Source organism: Triticum aestivum, chromosome 7B, assembly GCF_018294505.1.
Source record: "Triticum aestivum cultivar Chinese Spring chromosome 7B, IWGSC CS RefSeq v2.1, whole genome shotgun sequence".
NCBI classification, from domain to species: domain Eukaryota; kingdom Viridiplantae; phylum Streptophyta; class Magnoliopsida; order Poales; family Poaceae; genus Triticum; species Triticum aestivum.
This window is the reverse complement of record NC_057813.1, coordinates 745,914,179-745,930,330: the sequence shown is the minus strand read 5'-3', so window position 1 is coordinate 745,930,330 and position 16,152 is coordinate 745,914,179. Positions and strand designations below refer to the sequence as shown.

The following is a 16,152-nucleotide window of genomic DNA, read 5'->3' as shown; positions in this document are numbered from 1 at the left end:
ACTGGTGCTGGGCCGCAGCGGCTCCGCTGCCCTGCTTTGCTTCTCCCCTGCCCTGCCGCAGCCCCGTGCTCTGGTACATCTCCGACAGCATCGCACCGCCGCCAGCCCCGCCGAAGAGATCCATTGCCGCCGGCGGAGAGGAGGATTGGTTTGTGTGGAGAAGGAAGGGGAGGGGGTGGGGGAGGGTGCAGCGTCGCGAGAGGAAGGGGAGGGGTGGCGATGCGGTGAGGAAGGGCGCGATAGGGAGGAGCTCCACCGAATCTGGAAGAGGAGAGGAGGAGAGGGAAAGAAAGGAGGCGGGGTGTGTGTGTGTGTGTGTGTGGATGGAAAATGACCATGAGGACATAGCTAGGGTTTCGGGGTTGGTGTGAAAGGGTCAAGGACTACCGTTGGATCCGCGAGCATCCGACGGTGTGCGATGCATGATCCGCGTGAGACGTCCACGGACCAATCGGCATGCAGTACGAGGTTATGACCATCTAAATTGGTTGTAGTTGACTAAAAATATCATGTTAAAATCATGTCAGCTATTTTATGACCCAAAAAATCAAAGAAAAATGTAAAACCTTCTCACTTTGTCACCAAATGTGGACAAGTTTAAAGAAAAAATAATAAACATGGAATGAGATAAATATCTTTAAAAAGGTGCCATCAGAAATGAGTTTTTTTGGCAAAAAATCATTTTTCATTTTTTTCGAGTGCCCAAAATGAGTTTTTTTATGAAGGACCTACCTTTTTTTCTGCAAAATTGGAGCAAATCAATTTTCTAAAATACTAGGACATATTTAATGCATAATTGACAAAATGGTTGGGTGTCAAAAGTTTTGATCCACCTCCGGTGAAAAAGACAAATATCTGCCAATTCAGTAGGAACTGGGTCAAATTTGAACTGCAGCTCCCTCATAGTTTGTTCTTTGTTTTTTACAAAAATCATTTCTAGGTACATAAGTATCTATTTAATCAGAGAAACACAAAAAAAATCCAAGATTCAACCACTAGCTAGGAACGGTCATTCCCGCCGTTTTGACCGCATTTTCAAATGAGCATAAAAAATTCAAAAAAATCAAAAAATCGGAAAACCTTCACATTGTGTCATTAAATGTGACCAAGTTACCAGGAAAAATAATAAACTTGTAATACAGTAATTCTTTTAAAAAAGTGATCTCAGAAATGAGCTATCATGTGTGAAGATTCATGGCTTTCAAGCGAAATGATCAATCTTATGGCCACATTCATGGCATAGTTTGTTCGAATGATCTCATATTGTGCATCTTGGAATGGCAAACAATGTTGCCTAAGGGAGTTTTCATTTTCTTTGGATGAAAATTCATTTTCCATTTTTCGAGTGCCCGAAATGAGTTTTTTTGTGAAGGACCTACCATATATTTGTTACAAAATTGGACCAAATCAATTTTATAAAATACTAGGACATATTTAATGCACAATTGACCAAATGATTGGGTGTAAAAAGTTTTGATCCACCTCTCGTGAAAAAGACAAATTCCCGCTGATTCAGTTGGAAGCGTGTCAAATTTGAACTGTAGCTGCCTCGTAGTTTGCTCTTTATTTTTCCCAAAAATCATTTCTAGGTACATAGGTATCTATTTAATCAGAGAAACAATAAAAAAATTCAAGATTCAACCACTAGCTAGGAACGGTCATTCCCGTCGTTTTGACCGCATTTTGAAACGGGCATAAAAAATTCAAAAAGAATCAAAAAATTGGAAAACCTTCGCATTGTGTCATTATATGTGGCCAAGTTTCCAGGAAAAATAATAAACTAGTAACATGAAAATTATTTTATAAAAGTGTTCTCAGAAACGAGCTATCATGCGTGAAGATTCATGGCTTTTCAAGCCAAATGATCAACCTTATGGCCACATTCATGGCATAGTTTGTTCAAATGATCTCATATTGTGCACAAGGGTGCATCTTGGAATTCCAAAAAATGTTTTCTAAGGGAGTTTTCATTTTCTTTGGACGAAAAATTCATTTTCCATTTTCCGAGTGCCCGAAATGAGGTTTTTTTGTGAAGGACCTACCATATATTTGTTGCAAAAATGGACCAAATAAATTTTATAAAATACTAGGACATATTTAATGCACAATTGACCAAAGGGTTGGGTGTCAAAAGTTTTGGTCCACCTCTCGTGAAAAAGACAAATTCCCGCCGATTTAGTAGGAAGCGGGTCAAATTTGAACTGCATCTGCCTCATAGTTTGCTCTTTATTTTTTCCAAAAATCATTTCTAGGTACATAAGTATCTATTTAATCAGAGAAACACCAAAAAAATTCAAGATTCAACCACTAGCTAGGAACGGTTATTCCCGCCATTTTGACCGCATTTTGAAACGGGCATAAAAAATCAAAAAAAATCAAAAAAATGGAAAACCTTCGCATTGTGTCATTATATGTGGCCAAGTTTCCTGGAAAAATAATAAAATTGTAATACAGAAATTATTTTAAAAAAGTGTTCTGAGAAATGAGCTATCATGCGTGTTCTGAGAAATGATCAATCTTATGGCCACATTCATAGCATAGTTTGTTCAAATGATCTCATATTGTGCACAAGGGTGCATCTTGGAATTCCAAACAATGTTGCCTAAGGGAGTTTTCATTTTCTTTGCCCGGAAAATTCATTTTCCATTTTCCGAGTGCCTGAAATGAGTTTTTTTTTTGTGAAGGACCTACCATATATTTGTTGCAAAATTGGACCAAATCAATTTTCTAAAATACTAGGATATATTTAATTCACAATTGACAAAATGGCCGGGTGTCAAAAGTTTTGATCCACCTCTGGTGAAAAAGATAAATTACCGCTGATTCAGTAGGAAGCGGGTCAAATTTGAACTTCAGCTGCCTCATAGTTTGCTATTTATTTTTTCCAAAAATCATTTCTAGTTACATACGTACCTATTTAATCAGAAATACATGGTTTGGTGGCGATACGTTGAGGTTTGGATGGTGGCCGAGGGCCCCAACTCTAGAGCGCGTAAACTCGCATGCCCGCCGCGAGGTCACCGCGTGACCGTGGCGTTGCCATGTGTTCTAGGCGGCCTAGGCATGTCTAGTGGGTTGGGCACTCCCCAGGTAGGTGCTAGGAGGAAAATCACAACATAAGATTCTCACGAGGAGACCGATCGATGCTCAAACATGAATAAGCAGCCAAGTGTTTGATTAGCGGTACGGGAAATGCACATGGATAATGGGCATGAGTTTTGGCTGAGGATGATCAGTTACTAAGAAGACCGTCTTTACAAATTTTCAGCTCAAAAGGAGGAGCCTAGGTGGTACTTGCTTTGCAAAGTACCACACTGAACATAAATACGAATGTTGAAGCTGGGCTCAAAATAATGAATGGATTGAGCTGGCATTTGGTGGAGGATGGTTATTTGGGCATAGGAAAGCACTGTAGAAAATGGATACTATTTGGACATGCCAAAGTGGTACTTCCTTCACAAAGTGTTTTTCTGAACAGAATAGGAAAATGAATATTTTTGAATTATTTTTGAACTAGGCAAGAAAGGTTTTTTACATATTTGACGAAGATATGACCCAAAGAATTTATGAGATTTTTTGGGGAATTTTAGGAATGACAGATATATAGGTTGCTTCACAACCTACGGCCAAAGCTGCCACATGGACATGACACATAGGCAAAACTGATGAGGTGGCGCCTAGTCATAGCAACCCACCATAATTTACAAGGTTATGACCAGGTAGAAATAAGGCAGCAGACCAGTGGTATCTGCTTTATGACCATTTCGTGTAAGGAAATTACGACCTTTCTGACCAAAATGGTCATTATAGTTTAGGATTTGGAGCCCCCTGATCCGCTTTTGACCAATTGGTCTGAAATGGTCATAGATCTATGACCAATTCTTCCAGGGTCACTGACAGAAGGTCACTAGTTGACATATTTCTTGTAGTGGGGGTGGGGTCCATCCCTCCCTCCTTAGGCAACGCAGCCTGCTCCGGATTTAGGTCCGAGGCTACTGCAGGGGTGATATCCCGAGCATTATCCGACATCAGGTCTAAGCCGTGCTCATCGTGACCGTCCGGTGCTCCTAGCATAGGACCGTGTAGTTCAGGTTTCCGAACCTGATCTGGTGGCCAGGGGCGTAGCTGTCGATCTGCTCCAGATGGCCAAGCGAATTAGCCTGCAGTGTGAAGCCGCCGAACACGAAGATCTGTCCGGGGAGAAAAGTCTCGCCCTGGACCGTGTTGCCGACGATTGAAGGCGCCATCAAGCCTTGCAGCGACGACACAGAGGAACTCTCAGTGAAAGCACCAATGTCGGTGTCAAAACCGGCGGATCTCGGGTAGGGGGTCCCGATCTATGCGTCTAGGCTGATGGTAACAGGAAACTAGGGACACAATGTTTACGCAGGTTTGGGCCCTCTCGATGGAGGCAAAACCCTACTTCCTTCTTGATTAATATTGACGATATGAGTAGTACAAGAGTAGATCTACCACGAGATCGTAGAGGCTAAACCCTAGAAGCTAGCCTATGATGGTATGATTGTAATTGTGATCGGTCTTCTAAGGACCAACCTCTCCGGTTTATATAGACAACGGAGAGGGCTAGGGTTTACATGGAGTTGGTTACAAGGAAGGAAATACAATATCCGGATCGTCAAGCTTGCCTTCCACGCAAAGGAGAGTTCCATCCAGACACGGGACGGAGTCTTGAGTCTTGTATCTTCATGCTTCAATAGTCCGGACGATGTATATAGTTCGGCTGTCCGGATACCCCCTAATTCAGGACTCCCTCACACCCATCCGGGGTGCTTCGGCGTGCCCGAAGTCAGTCGTAGCACTGTCCGCGTGCAGTCGTCGCACTGTATGAGCGGCATCGGCGAGCCACAGAGCCTCTGCGTGAGCGCCAAGCCCAGCGGACGGACGGCCGAATCCATGCCCGCAAACCGTCGGCGGCGGGGAGAGGACGAACCCGCACCTACATGCGGCGATGCGACTTTGCCGGGGCTGCGCGAGATGCTCCGCGATGGCGCAGCCACCGGCGGTCGGGAAAGCCAAATCCGGCCACCCGCGATGAAGGGCCATAGGTTCGCAACTTCCCGGCGCAGGAGGAGGGGGAGGGGGGCGGAGGGCAACCTCGTGCGTGTGGCAGCCTTTCGGCGTGCTCCCGCTGGCTACTTTCGCCGGAATCTTGGGGGAGGGGAGGTGGTTGGTGGGAAAAAGCGCGGGCTGAAATGGCCTCCCCATCCTCCCGCTATATGCAGGCATCGACGGGCCGGGGGGGGGGGCACGTATTCGCGTGTTGGGATCAAGCTTTTGCCGCACCCCTCAAAAAATTTTGCGGATCACCGCGTTTGCGAGGTCTGATCGGGCAGGATTTTCCGCGCCGACCCGCATTTTGCGGTTATTTTGTAGGTCGTGTTTTTTTCGGGGTCTACTAGAGTTGCTCTTACACTACAACCACACTTAAACTACACTAAACTCGTATACTACAATCTTACATTAAAAATTCTACACATTACAACTACACACTACCTAGAACTCATTGGCAGCGGCGGCGACAGCGAGGGGGCGTTGCAGGGGGAGACATTAGCGACAGCGGTGGAGAAGATGGCAACGGAGATGACGGGGCAGGTGGGTCCTCGGCATCATCGATGCAGGCAGAGGCGACGGCAGCGGAGAAGAAGAAGACGACGACGGTGGAGGTGGCGATGGAGATGGTGGCAGTGGCCGTTGTCGTTGGGTCCAGGCATTATCGCGTCCGAAAAATACCCTTTTAATTAAATTCTGAACATTCTAGTCCTATGTTTTAAGGGATATGTTTCCACTAAAGTGATTTTTTTCTATGTTTCAGACTTTTTTTAGGGGTGTTTCAGACCTTTTCTATTCACGAGCTGTTCCATCATTTTTATGTAGCATTACTCGGATCCTTAATTTACTTTGGCCTTGTTATTACTCCCTCCGTCTAGATGTATAAGTCATCTAAGGTGAAGCAGCGCGACCTAGGTGGCTGCTGATTGGAAGAGGCCAAAGAATCGGACCGGGAATTCTTCCAATCACTGCGCCACTTTTTTCCTCCTAAACCAAACGGAGATTAGCAATGAATCCCTCATTAATAGGGCTGCCGTTTCGGCCAACCCATGCAGGTCCATTCCCGTGCATGCAAACTGGGGTCAATCCCTCCCCTAATCAACGTGTTCCTTCTCTGCATGCATAGGTCGCTCCTTCTCTCCCGCATTAACTTCCGCCCCCGCGTGGTTTAGCCAAAAGAAATTGCTCGCTAATAAACAAGGCAGTGAGGGGAACGAGGACGGAATTTAATGCATTGTGTCTAAGAGTTTTGAGAATATTTGATTTTCGTAAGGTGACTTACACACCTAAACGGAGGGTAATCCAGAAGGCCAAATCTCAACAACAGCAAAAATCCAGATAGGCAGAGTCATTGGGCGAGTCAACCCCGAGTCCACGCGCACAGACGCCAGTCTTCTTGTCTCCGTGCCTTGCTCTCTACTCCCACCTCGCCACTCGCCAGATCTGGGACTGGGAGCAAACCACACCACTCCCGCCGGCCGCCGGAGGGATCTTGCCTGTGCCCTCTACTACCTAGCCTAGCGATACACTAGCCACCAGTTCACCTCACCATCCCCGTTGGAGACCAGCCGCCGGAGAGCCGCCGGCAGATCGGATCGAGCAGAGCAATGCAGGTCGCGACCGGGGCCCTGAGCCCCCTCCTCCACAAGCTCGGGGACCTGCTCGTGGCCGAGCTCACCCTGAGCAGCCGCGTGAAGAAGGGCGTCCAGTCCCTCACCACGGAGCTGGAGCTGATGTACGTCGTCCTCTCCAAGGTCGGCGACGTGCCGGCGGACGAGCTCCACCCGCAGGTCCGGATCTGGGCGGGCAAGGTCCGGGAGCTCTCCTACAACATGGAGGACGCCGTGGACGCCTATATGGTCCGGGTGTGCGACGGCCGCCAAGTTGAACTCGGCCCCAACAACTTGAAGAACAGAGTCAAGAAGTTCTTTAAGAGGACCAAGAAGTTGTTCACCAATGGCAAGGCTCTGCATCAGATCTCCGGCGCCATCCACGACGCCCAGGAGCTCGCCAACCAGCTGGGTGAGCTCCGTCAGAGGTACGATCTTGTGGCATCCACGGATGGTGTAGCGAATGCCATTGATCCTCGCCTCAAGGCTGTGTACAGGGATGTCACAGAGCTTGTAGGCATTGAGGATAGGCGGGATGAGGTGATTGAGAAGCTTTTTAATGGGGATGACATGTCTAAGCAGCAGCTCAAGACACTCTCTATTGTTGGATTTGGTGGATTGGGCAAGACAACGCTTACCAAAGCAGTGTATGACAAGATCATAAAGCAGTTCGACTGTGGCGTGTTTGTTTCGGTGTCACGGAATCCCGACATAACAAAGATTTTCAAGAATATGTTGTATGGACTAGACAGTAGTAAGTTTGCGAACATCAACGAAGCCATTAGGGACCATGAACAACTCATGAATGAGCTGAGAGTGTTTCTTCAGGATAAGAGGTATGCATTCATTGATATAAATTCTAAGGCCACCATCACATCTTTGCTAAGATAAACCTCCAAGGAAACTTAGATAAATAGAAACCTGGTAACGTACGTCTTCATTTATACTTGATCTAATGTTCTACAAAATCCTTCAAGGAAACTTAGATAAATAGAAACCTGGTAACGTACGTCTTCATTTATACTTTGATCTAATGTTCTAGAAAATCCACAGGTACTTAATTGTCATTGATGACATTTGGAGTGAGGATGCATGGGAAATTATCAAGTGTGCTTTGCCTAAAAGCGATCTTGGTAGTCGAGTAATAATAACAACTCGCATAACCAGTGTCTCCGAAGCATGTTGCCCATCTTGTGATGATATTATTCATAAGATGAAATCTCTTGATAATGATGACTCCAAAAGGCTCTTCTACAAAAGAATATTCCCTCAAGGAAGTGAATGTCCTGTTGAACTGGAGCAAGTATCTAGAGAGATTTTGAAGAAATGTGGTGGCGTGCCACTAGCCATCATTACTATAGCCAGTCTGTTAGCCAGTAATGATCAGCAGATAAAGCCAAAGTATCAATGGGATAACTTACTGAGTTCTATTGGTCGTGGACTTGAAGAAGGTGGTACTGCGAAGGATATGCAGAGAATACTATCCTTTAGTTATTATGATCTACCTTGTTATCTAAGGACTTGTTTATTATATCTCAGTATATTTCCAGAAGATTTTGAGATAGATAGAGACCGGTTGATATGGAAGTGGATAGCCGAAGGCTTTATCCAAGGTGGAGAACAAGACATTAGACTATTTGAGCTTGGAGAGAGATACTTCACTGAGCTGATAAACAGAAACTTGATCCAGCCATCATATGTTGATTTTCATGGTAGGGTGCGAAGTTGTCACGTACATGATATGGTACTTGATCTCATATGTTCTCTATCTACCGTAGAAAATTTTGTTACTATATTGGATGGTACTAAGCAAAGGAAAAGTAATTCAGATAGCATGGTTCGCAGGGTATCATTTCAGAATAGCATGTCAAAGCACACCACCCATCAGGTCAATGCCATAAGTATGTCAAAGTTAAGGTCTGTTACTCTCTTTAGAACTGGTGTTGATATGATCCAGACTCTTTCAAACTTCCATATTCTGCGTGTATTGGATTTAGAAGGTTGTAATCTTCAGAAAAGCAGCCACCAGATTGATCTTAGGTATGCTGAGAATTTATTACATCTGAGGTACCTCGGGCTAGAAGGTACATTTGTTGACGTTCTGCCCATGGGAATAGGAAAGCTGCAATTTTTGCAAACAATGAACTTAAGAACGTGTATGGTGATGCCATCCAGTGTTGGTCGGCTAGGACATTTAATGTGCCTCTATGTTGATATTACAGTGAGATTACCAGTTGAGATAGGGAATTTGGTGTCCTTAGAAGAGCTGAATGAAGTTATGGTGGGTGGTACTGATGCGATTGAGAAAGAACTAGGAAAGCTGGCGGAGCTGAGTGTGCTTGGTCTTTGGTGGGAGGGAGACGACGAGAGTGTTTGTAATTCTTTGGTGGTGTCCTTGGCCAATCTGTGGAAATTGCATAAATTAACTAGTTTTCTTTGTGGGGATGCAAGGTTTGATGACAGCTGGGACAGATGGGTGCCCCCTCCACACCTCCACGCCTTTTATTTTTATCACTGTACCTCAACATTGCCTAGATGTTTTAATTCATCATTGTTTCCCGTTCTCTCCTGTTTGCATGTAGTAGTGGATAGAGTGAGGCTGGAGGTCGACATTCAGATCCTTGGGAAATTTCCCGCTCTTCGTTCTCTCTGGCTGGGAACCACCAAAGACCAATGCACACTTCTGTCGAAAGGTTCATCATTGGCAATGATGCATTCCCCTTCCTGAGGCAGTGCGTATTCGATAATTTTCAGACGGGGCCATCTATGTTTCCACGAGGATCTATGCCCATGCTTGAATCCCTTAGCTTCTATGCCCGCGTGTCGCACATTGCAGCTGGTGATTTGGATGTCGACATGCAACACCTCCCTTCACTTCAGAAGGTTGATGCTTGTCTTTGGTCTGAAGAAAACTGCTCGCCAGCAGTGAAGAAAGTGGCTGATTTGCTGGAGCTAGCATCGAACGCCCATCCCAACCGTCTAACTTTTCGTTGGGGTCTGCTTTGTAAGTCATTTCTCTTACGCAGCCAAACTTATGTAGACTTTGACATAATTATAGCTTAGCTTAATTCTCTCCCGCCTGGCAATGCAAACTAATGCTCGTTCTTTTTCCTTTGTTTCAAAGCATTACCCAAGGAATGGGAAGAGGAGACTGCATCACTATCCACCGGGAACGATTCATCAGAAGGGGAGGCTGTTAGAGCCAATCCCATCAATTAAAATCTGCAGGTAAGCGGCAATTACCAAGACTGGTTTTGCTTGTTTTTTTTTTTGCGATGAGACTGGTTTTGCTCTTGGTGTTGTATAGGCAGATGAGCTCGTGAGCAAGTCATGTTATGAGGTGGGCTGATATATTAGTACAAAGTGACATATACCGTTTGTCTTGGGGCTTTAACAGAATAAAATGGGAAGGTATCAGTCGTTGATAAAAATAATCAGTCCGTCGGCACCTAAACTAGAACCACCTTATAAGAAACCTGAGAGAGCCTAAGTAGTAATCACAATGAGGGCTGGGGTAGTCCGTATTGAAATCCCTAAAAGGTCTTATATTTAGAAACGGGGGAAGTATCTGACATGACAATAACAAACTGTTCACCTAGATACTTGCTCTCAAATGGCTCAGGTGGCAGGGGAGGTTTATGGAAGATGTTTTTTTTTTCCTCCCCCTGAACTGCAAAAAGCATAAAGTTTAAGGCGCCTATGTTTGGTTTTGTGATATATCATACATTGGCATTGTCTTGACTTATGCTTTACTATCCCCTGAAGGTTTGCCTAGTGGCTCAATGCTTTGTTTCCCACCTCAAGAGTTATGCCGCCACTAGGATGTATGCGATCTGGGTGCTGGGAAATACTCCCTCCGTCCCATAATATAAGTAGCAGTGTCAAAAACGCTATTATATTATGGGACAGAGGGAGTACCTTGGAGCCCTTTCTACTCTCTTTTACTTACCGTGCTATTTCCTTCTGCGTGCCAGAATACTGAGCATGTCATTGAGAAGATGGACGTGAAGCTGGAAAATGGTGATCATGTAATGCAGCCTTACTGACAGAGGCGGAGTTGGCTGATAGCCGTGTCCAGTTTTTCCTTTGGTGTGGATCATGTGGGATGAGGAACTCCTTTTCATTTTAGCTGGCCTAGATTAGGTTTGGCTGGTGGTTTTCATTTTCCTTGCAGTTTTTTGTGATCAATCTGCTGCTGTCTAAAATACACCAAATATTATTTTGTTTTCTCAGCCATACGCACTCATTATCTTGGGTACTCAACGCATGCTCGGAAAATATGCTGTTATCATGCGCACTATCCTATAAGAATGGACAATTTGTTAAGGTGTGCTGCAGCCTGCAGATGAATACTAGTATGTAATGTACATATGAGAACAGCAAGCAGTGGCCCAGTCTGAACTTTCTCTCGGATTGTTGCTTGCTGGAGCTGAACTGCAATGAATACTGATTACATTCTAGCCTTACAAGTAAGTCTACATCCGGGAAGAATTGATGTACTGATCAACACTACATGAACATGCATGGTTTTTCCAAAGCTGCCATCATCATCATCATACAGAAACACGCCGCTTTTATCACTCGTCTGTCAGGTTCTGCCTTAGGGTTCAGTACTTCATGGCGTGCTGATAGGTGGGCGGAGGACGAAGAAGGAGATAGAGATCCAACAGGAGAGGGCAGTAGCTAGCTCAGAGATGCTGGGCAAAGTTCAGCAGGTGAGTGTGGAAATTGTCCTTCGACTTGCTGCGGCTACCAAACTCTGCACACAGAACTGAATCAGCATGTGCAGTAACAACTAACAAGGAAGGGGAGGGAGAAGAGAGGAGGCTGAGGAAGATGTTATGAATGGGGAGCACGGGCCTGGCGTGGCAATGGGCAGAGCAGATTGCAGGGGGTGTGAAGGCTGGAGGGACACTGGCGGTGTGGAGAAGCCAAGGAGGAGGCGCGAGATAGAGTCATACTCTAGTAGCTTCCTCCTCCATAGGGTTTCAGACTTCAGGTTGGTCAAGAGGGAGAGAGACCCCTGCAAATTAGTATCCAATGCCCGATTAATCCATCATGCAACAGAAGAACCACATGTACTATAATTACCTTTGATAGAGTCGGCGCAGAAGTGCGCAGCACTTCGTCGAGATATGAAGACAGAGGCTCCCATCCCTCACTTCTCTTGTCTGGATGCAAACGGCCAACTGCTGAATTCACTATTAGCTGTGATTTGTTCTGCAGAATCCGAGTAATGGATCCAAGGTCAAAAGAGTGAACAATATAAAATGATGAATTCCTTACTATGAGTTGGACAACAGGAGTGAATCTGCTGAACAGGAACTCAAGCTCTGGTAGACGCCAGCGAAACATCACAGTATACATGCAGTCTCCACAATCTGCACTAGATGTTTTTTTTTCTTTTTTGAATGGTAATAATATGCAAAAGGTGTAGTTGGCGGTCCGTGGTGCTATGCACCGTGTGCACAAGTAATCAACCTGTTCCAATACTACAAGAATGAAACATGTTGTTTAAGCATCGAGATTTTCAGAAGAAAGAAATGGTTAAGGAAACAGAGCGAAATAAGGTGTGTTGTCTACACCATATACTGCTCAGATAGATCAACATAACAGAGGATAAACTACTATTCCGCCCAAATAGTTAATCTCATGAACCAAAAGCTACCCAGACACTAGGAACTTAGCCAGTGCGAACACAAGTGAATCTGGCTGAAGCTCGAAGGGACCACCGAAAAGACTTCTATATATGATCTGAGACCTGAAACATTTCCACAGCTTGAAGGTTAGGGCAATCATCATACTCTAAGCTAAAACAAAAACGCACATCCATAGATTTATGTATAGCAGAAACTAATAAGAATTCATCCCTAGTTCAAATAATCGGCTATACCCTGTGTTGTCCAAATTTTACCATGCAATGCAAGCAGGTGCTGCCTGCAAACTGCAGTGATCCATTTCAAAGACCAGTACATACGATGTAATAGAGACACACGAATATGAGAGGTGCCAAAGTTTTGATCGCTTTGGAGTTTTCCTTTTTTATTACTCCACCATGGCATAGCTTTCGGTCTTGTATGACTTTGCTGGTTGCCAGCGTGATTCCAGGTGGCAGACCGGCACAGTGCCGGGCTTCACCTTGAGCACCTGGAAGGCGACGTGCGTTGGGTTCCAGCCGGCCGTGTCCGCGTGGCACAGCGCGACGGCCTCGACGTCCGTGCCATCCTCACCGGCCATCGACACTATGTACGCCCTCGTCGCCCGTGTCAGGTGGCATGCGAACACGGCGTATGCGTACGGCTCCATGTGGCAGACCACGAGCTGGTCAGCGGCGGGGTGCGTCACGCTGGTCAATGTGTACTCCTGCATCGGTGTTCCCTCCTTGCCAACGGCGGTGGACATGGCCCTCAGCTCGTTGCTCCCGAGGCTTGACATGGCGAAGTCGATCATGGACTCCAGAGACGTGGCGCACCACATCTGCTCACCTTGGGCCGCCCGCGCTTCGCAGTCTTGAAGCGTCTGCGCCATCTCCGACGACTCAAGGGAGCCCGGCTTCACGGAGAAGCGGCTAAGGATTTGTGGGAGCTTCTCGGTGGTGAATGGGATGGCGTCGGCCTCGCTTCGCAGCAAAAACTTGTCTCCTGCCCCCCGGGTGGCCATGAAATCGACCTTCATCAACTTTTTTTGGCCGGTGCGCATCTGCAGGTCCTTCTTCAGGAAGAAGAGCGCGACACTGGGGTCGGCGTGCACCTCCGTTGTGCCCATGAGGTATGTGTGGTATCTGAAGCGGGTGCGAACGCCCACCGTGGTGCCCCTGGGCTTCTGATGCTCCGCCCCCACACTGGCGCTCACCGACGACGCGTTGAGGAGCTGAAAGAGGGAGCTTGGCATTGGAGTGTTGGGAAGAAGAGACTTCCAGTACTGCTCCGGAGCCGCAGTCCCAGCTGCATGCTCCACACACGCAACCTGCATGCAATAGCGTATAGTAGTACTCCCTCTGTTCCTAAATATAAGTCTTTTTAGAGATTTTAGTAAGAACTACATACGAATGCATATAGACATATTTTAGAGTGTAGATTCGCTCATTTTGCTCCGTATGTAGTCCGCATTGAAATCTCTAAAAAGACTTATATTTAGGAACGGAGGGAGTATATATTAATCCTGCATGGGAGTGTTGGGAAGAAGCGTCTACGTTTTCAAGTGCTAGTGGAGTACTGGAGTACTACCTTCGTCGTGGTATATTGGTCTTCATCGTGCCAAATTTTGACCGTAGATTTAACTAACAAAATGTGTCATAAAAAATAATATTATTCGATTCGATTATTTTTTATGACATGCACTAATGTTTTGTTAGTTAAATCTCTGGTCAAAATTTGACACAAAATACAAGAAGCATCAATAAACTAGGACGGAGGTAGTACTGTCCAATCCAAATTTATTAAGGACTTCTGATTGTATAAAAATATATATGAAAACGTTGGAATAGGAAAAATGTAGGGTTAAAAATCCTACAGGAGAGAAAAATCCCCTTCCCTCCAACTCTTTCTCTCTTTGTCTCTAAAAGTTGCCACGTACGAATTGTGGTGGTGTGGTGTGGAGAAAAAAATAAAGAAGAGAATTGAAGATAATATGTCTAGGATTTTTACGGACAACCTAAAAACAATAATGTTGTTATTGAGTGGATGGTGCTTGAAGTTGTACTCGCATATAATTATTCTTGTATACGTGATAGAGAGTATTATTACAGACACCGTCGAGTTAATCGCACAAAACTACCACATTAGCGGCTAGCTTTGCAAAAAACCATCAAGTCGTCAATCCGTTGCAAAAATCACCATGTTCCTAATAATCCTTTTGCAAAAAGCACCGATCGGGTGATTTGGCCCACTTGATCGCTTTCTGGCAAGTGGGGCCTGATTGTAAGAAGCTAATATGGCAAAAAATTAACACACACACCCTTAAAATAAATAAATAAATAAATGCAATGAACCCTCCGTATGCACGACTGATTATAGTATGGTGGCGGCTATTCCGACGGTCTCACCATGCTCCCAAAAAGGCAGGGTCAAGTCGGAACTGATCATAGTATAATGCTATTGCGTTTTCGTCTAATAGTAGGCTATCCGTAGGCATATATTCATATTTTCACCAACTATGGCCTTTCAACTTTTTGTACTGAGTATTGGAGCTTGATACTTGACTCTTGTCTAATAAATGGTTATGTTCATCCTAACGATCTAGAGGACTTGGATAATCTTCCTTTTCTGAAGGAAAAAGATGTCGACTACCAATGTGTGCGAACCACCACGATGAACACAACATGCATGTTATTAACACTGATCGCCACTATCCGAGTTCAAAAATCTGCATCCAGCAAAGAAAGAAGAAGAATAAAGAGCATCTTTTCACTTTGTTGTGACCGCCACCATCCGATTTGACAGCTTTCACATTCCGCGATTGCCTTTCCCCGTGGACCGGACTGAGGAAGGGCTCGTGTCATGTCGACCACTACCAGCGTTTGTGTCCGTGGACCAATGCAACATGCATATACGCTCCATCTGAATCTACATGTTATTAAATAAGTGAATCTACACTCCAAAATACATCCGTCCGTATATGGTCCATAGTGGAATCTCCACGAAGACTTATAATTAGAAACGGAGGGAGTAGTACGCGTATTATCAACACTACTGCTGCACCTGTTTTTTACAGCCTGGCTTAGAGCATCTCCAGCCGCGCCCCCAACAGGCCACCCTAGGCGACTTTTTAGTGCCGGCACCGAAAAAACCCTCGTCGCGCCCCCAAGACGCCGAAGTCTGCTGGCTCGGCCCGTTTTTGGGACCAGCGATCGCAGGCCGAACCCGGCGGACTAGGGGGCGCTCGGGGGCTCCGGCGCAAGGGAAAACCCCGCCTGGGCCACACTGTCAGGCCAAAAGTGAAGCCGATCGTCCAGATTCGCCTCCCCCCCCTCCCCCGCGCTAGGGCGCCACCCTGCCGATCCCGGCGCCGCCCACGCCCACCTCCGCTGGATAGGCCATTCTTCGCCGGAAAAGACAGGCCACTATTTGATTTCTATTGATTTTCTGTGATGAACTATGTGATAAAAAATTATTATGTTGACAATTGACGCCGTACCATGCCAAATATGGCCCGATATCGACGCGAATCGGGCCATTTTTCGCCGAAAGTGGGGCGAAAAGCGGGCACATTTGTGCCAAAATTGGCCAATATCGGCGCCTGGGGGCGACGGCTAGGTGCCCAACTGCCCCAGCGCCGATTATATCGCCGGCTCGCCTCCAGGCGGCGATTTTTACGCCTCCTAGAGGGCCAACAGCTGGAGATGCTCTCAGGTCCTACTACTGGTATCTAGTACGATTATTGCTCTGTGCACTGTTTCTGAATCTCACCAAGTTATTAACCCTGTTGGCCCCCCTCGTGTACCACGTTGCTGCCGCGGTCGTACAATGGCCAC

At 45.9% G+C, this 16,152-nt stretch overlaps 1 protein-coding gene and 1 pseudogene across 1 annotated transcript; one reads left to right on the top strand and one right to left on the bottom strand.

The window, feature by feature from the left end:
- The first annotated feature begins 6,427 nt into the window (after window positions 1–6,427).
- Window positions 6,428–11,063, top strand: LOC123161515 (disease resistance protein RGA5-like; annotated as a pseudogene).
- A 429-nt stretch (window positions 11,064–11,492) lies between these two features.
- On the bottom strand, window positions 11,493–14,415 carry LOC123161514 (BURP domain-containing protein 3-like). Its single transcript, XM_044579334.1, has one exon. The coding sequence runs from the start codon at window positions 13,650–13,652 to the stop codon at window positions 12,726–12,728; it is 927 nt and encodes a 308-aa protein (XP_044435269.1). The 5' UTR covers window positions 13,653–14,415; the 3' UTR covers window positions 11,493–12,725.
- Between the last annotated feature and the right edge of the window lie 1,737 nt (window positions 14,416–16,152).

Coding starts and splice junctions, on each gene's coding strand:
- LOC123161514 (XM_044579334.1), bottom strand. CDS start 13,652: ATGCAGGTTGCGTGTGTGGAGCATGCAGCTGGGACTGCGGCTCCGGAG.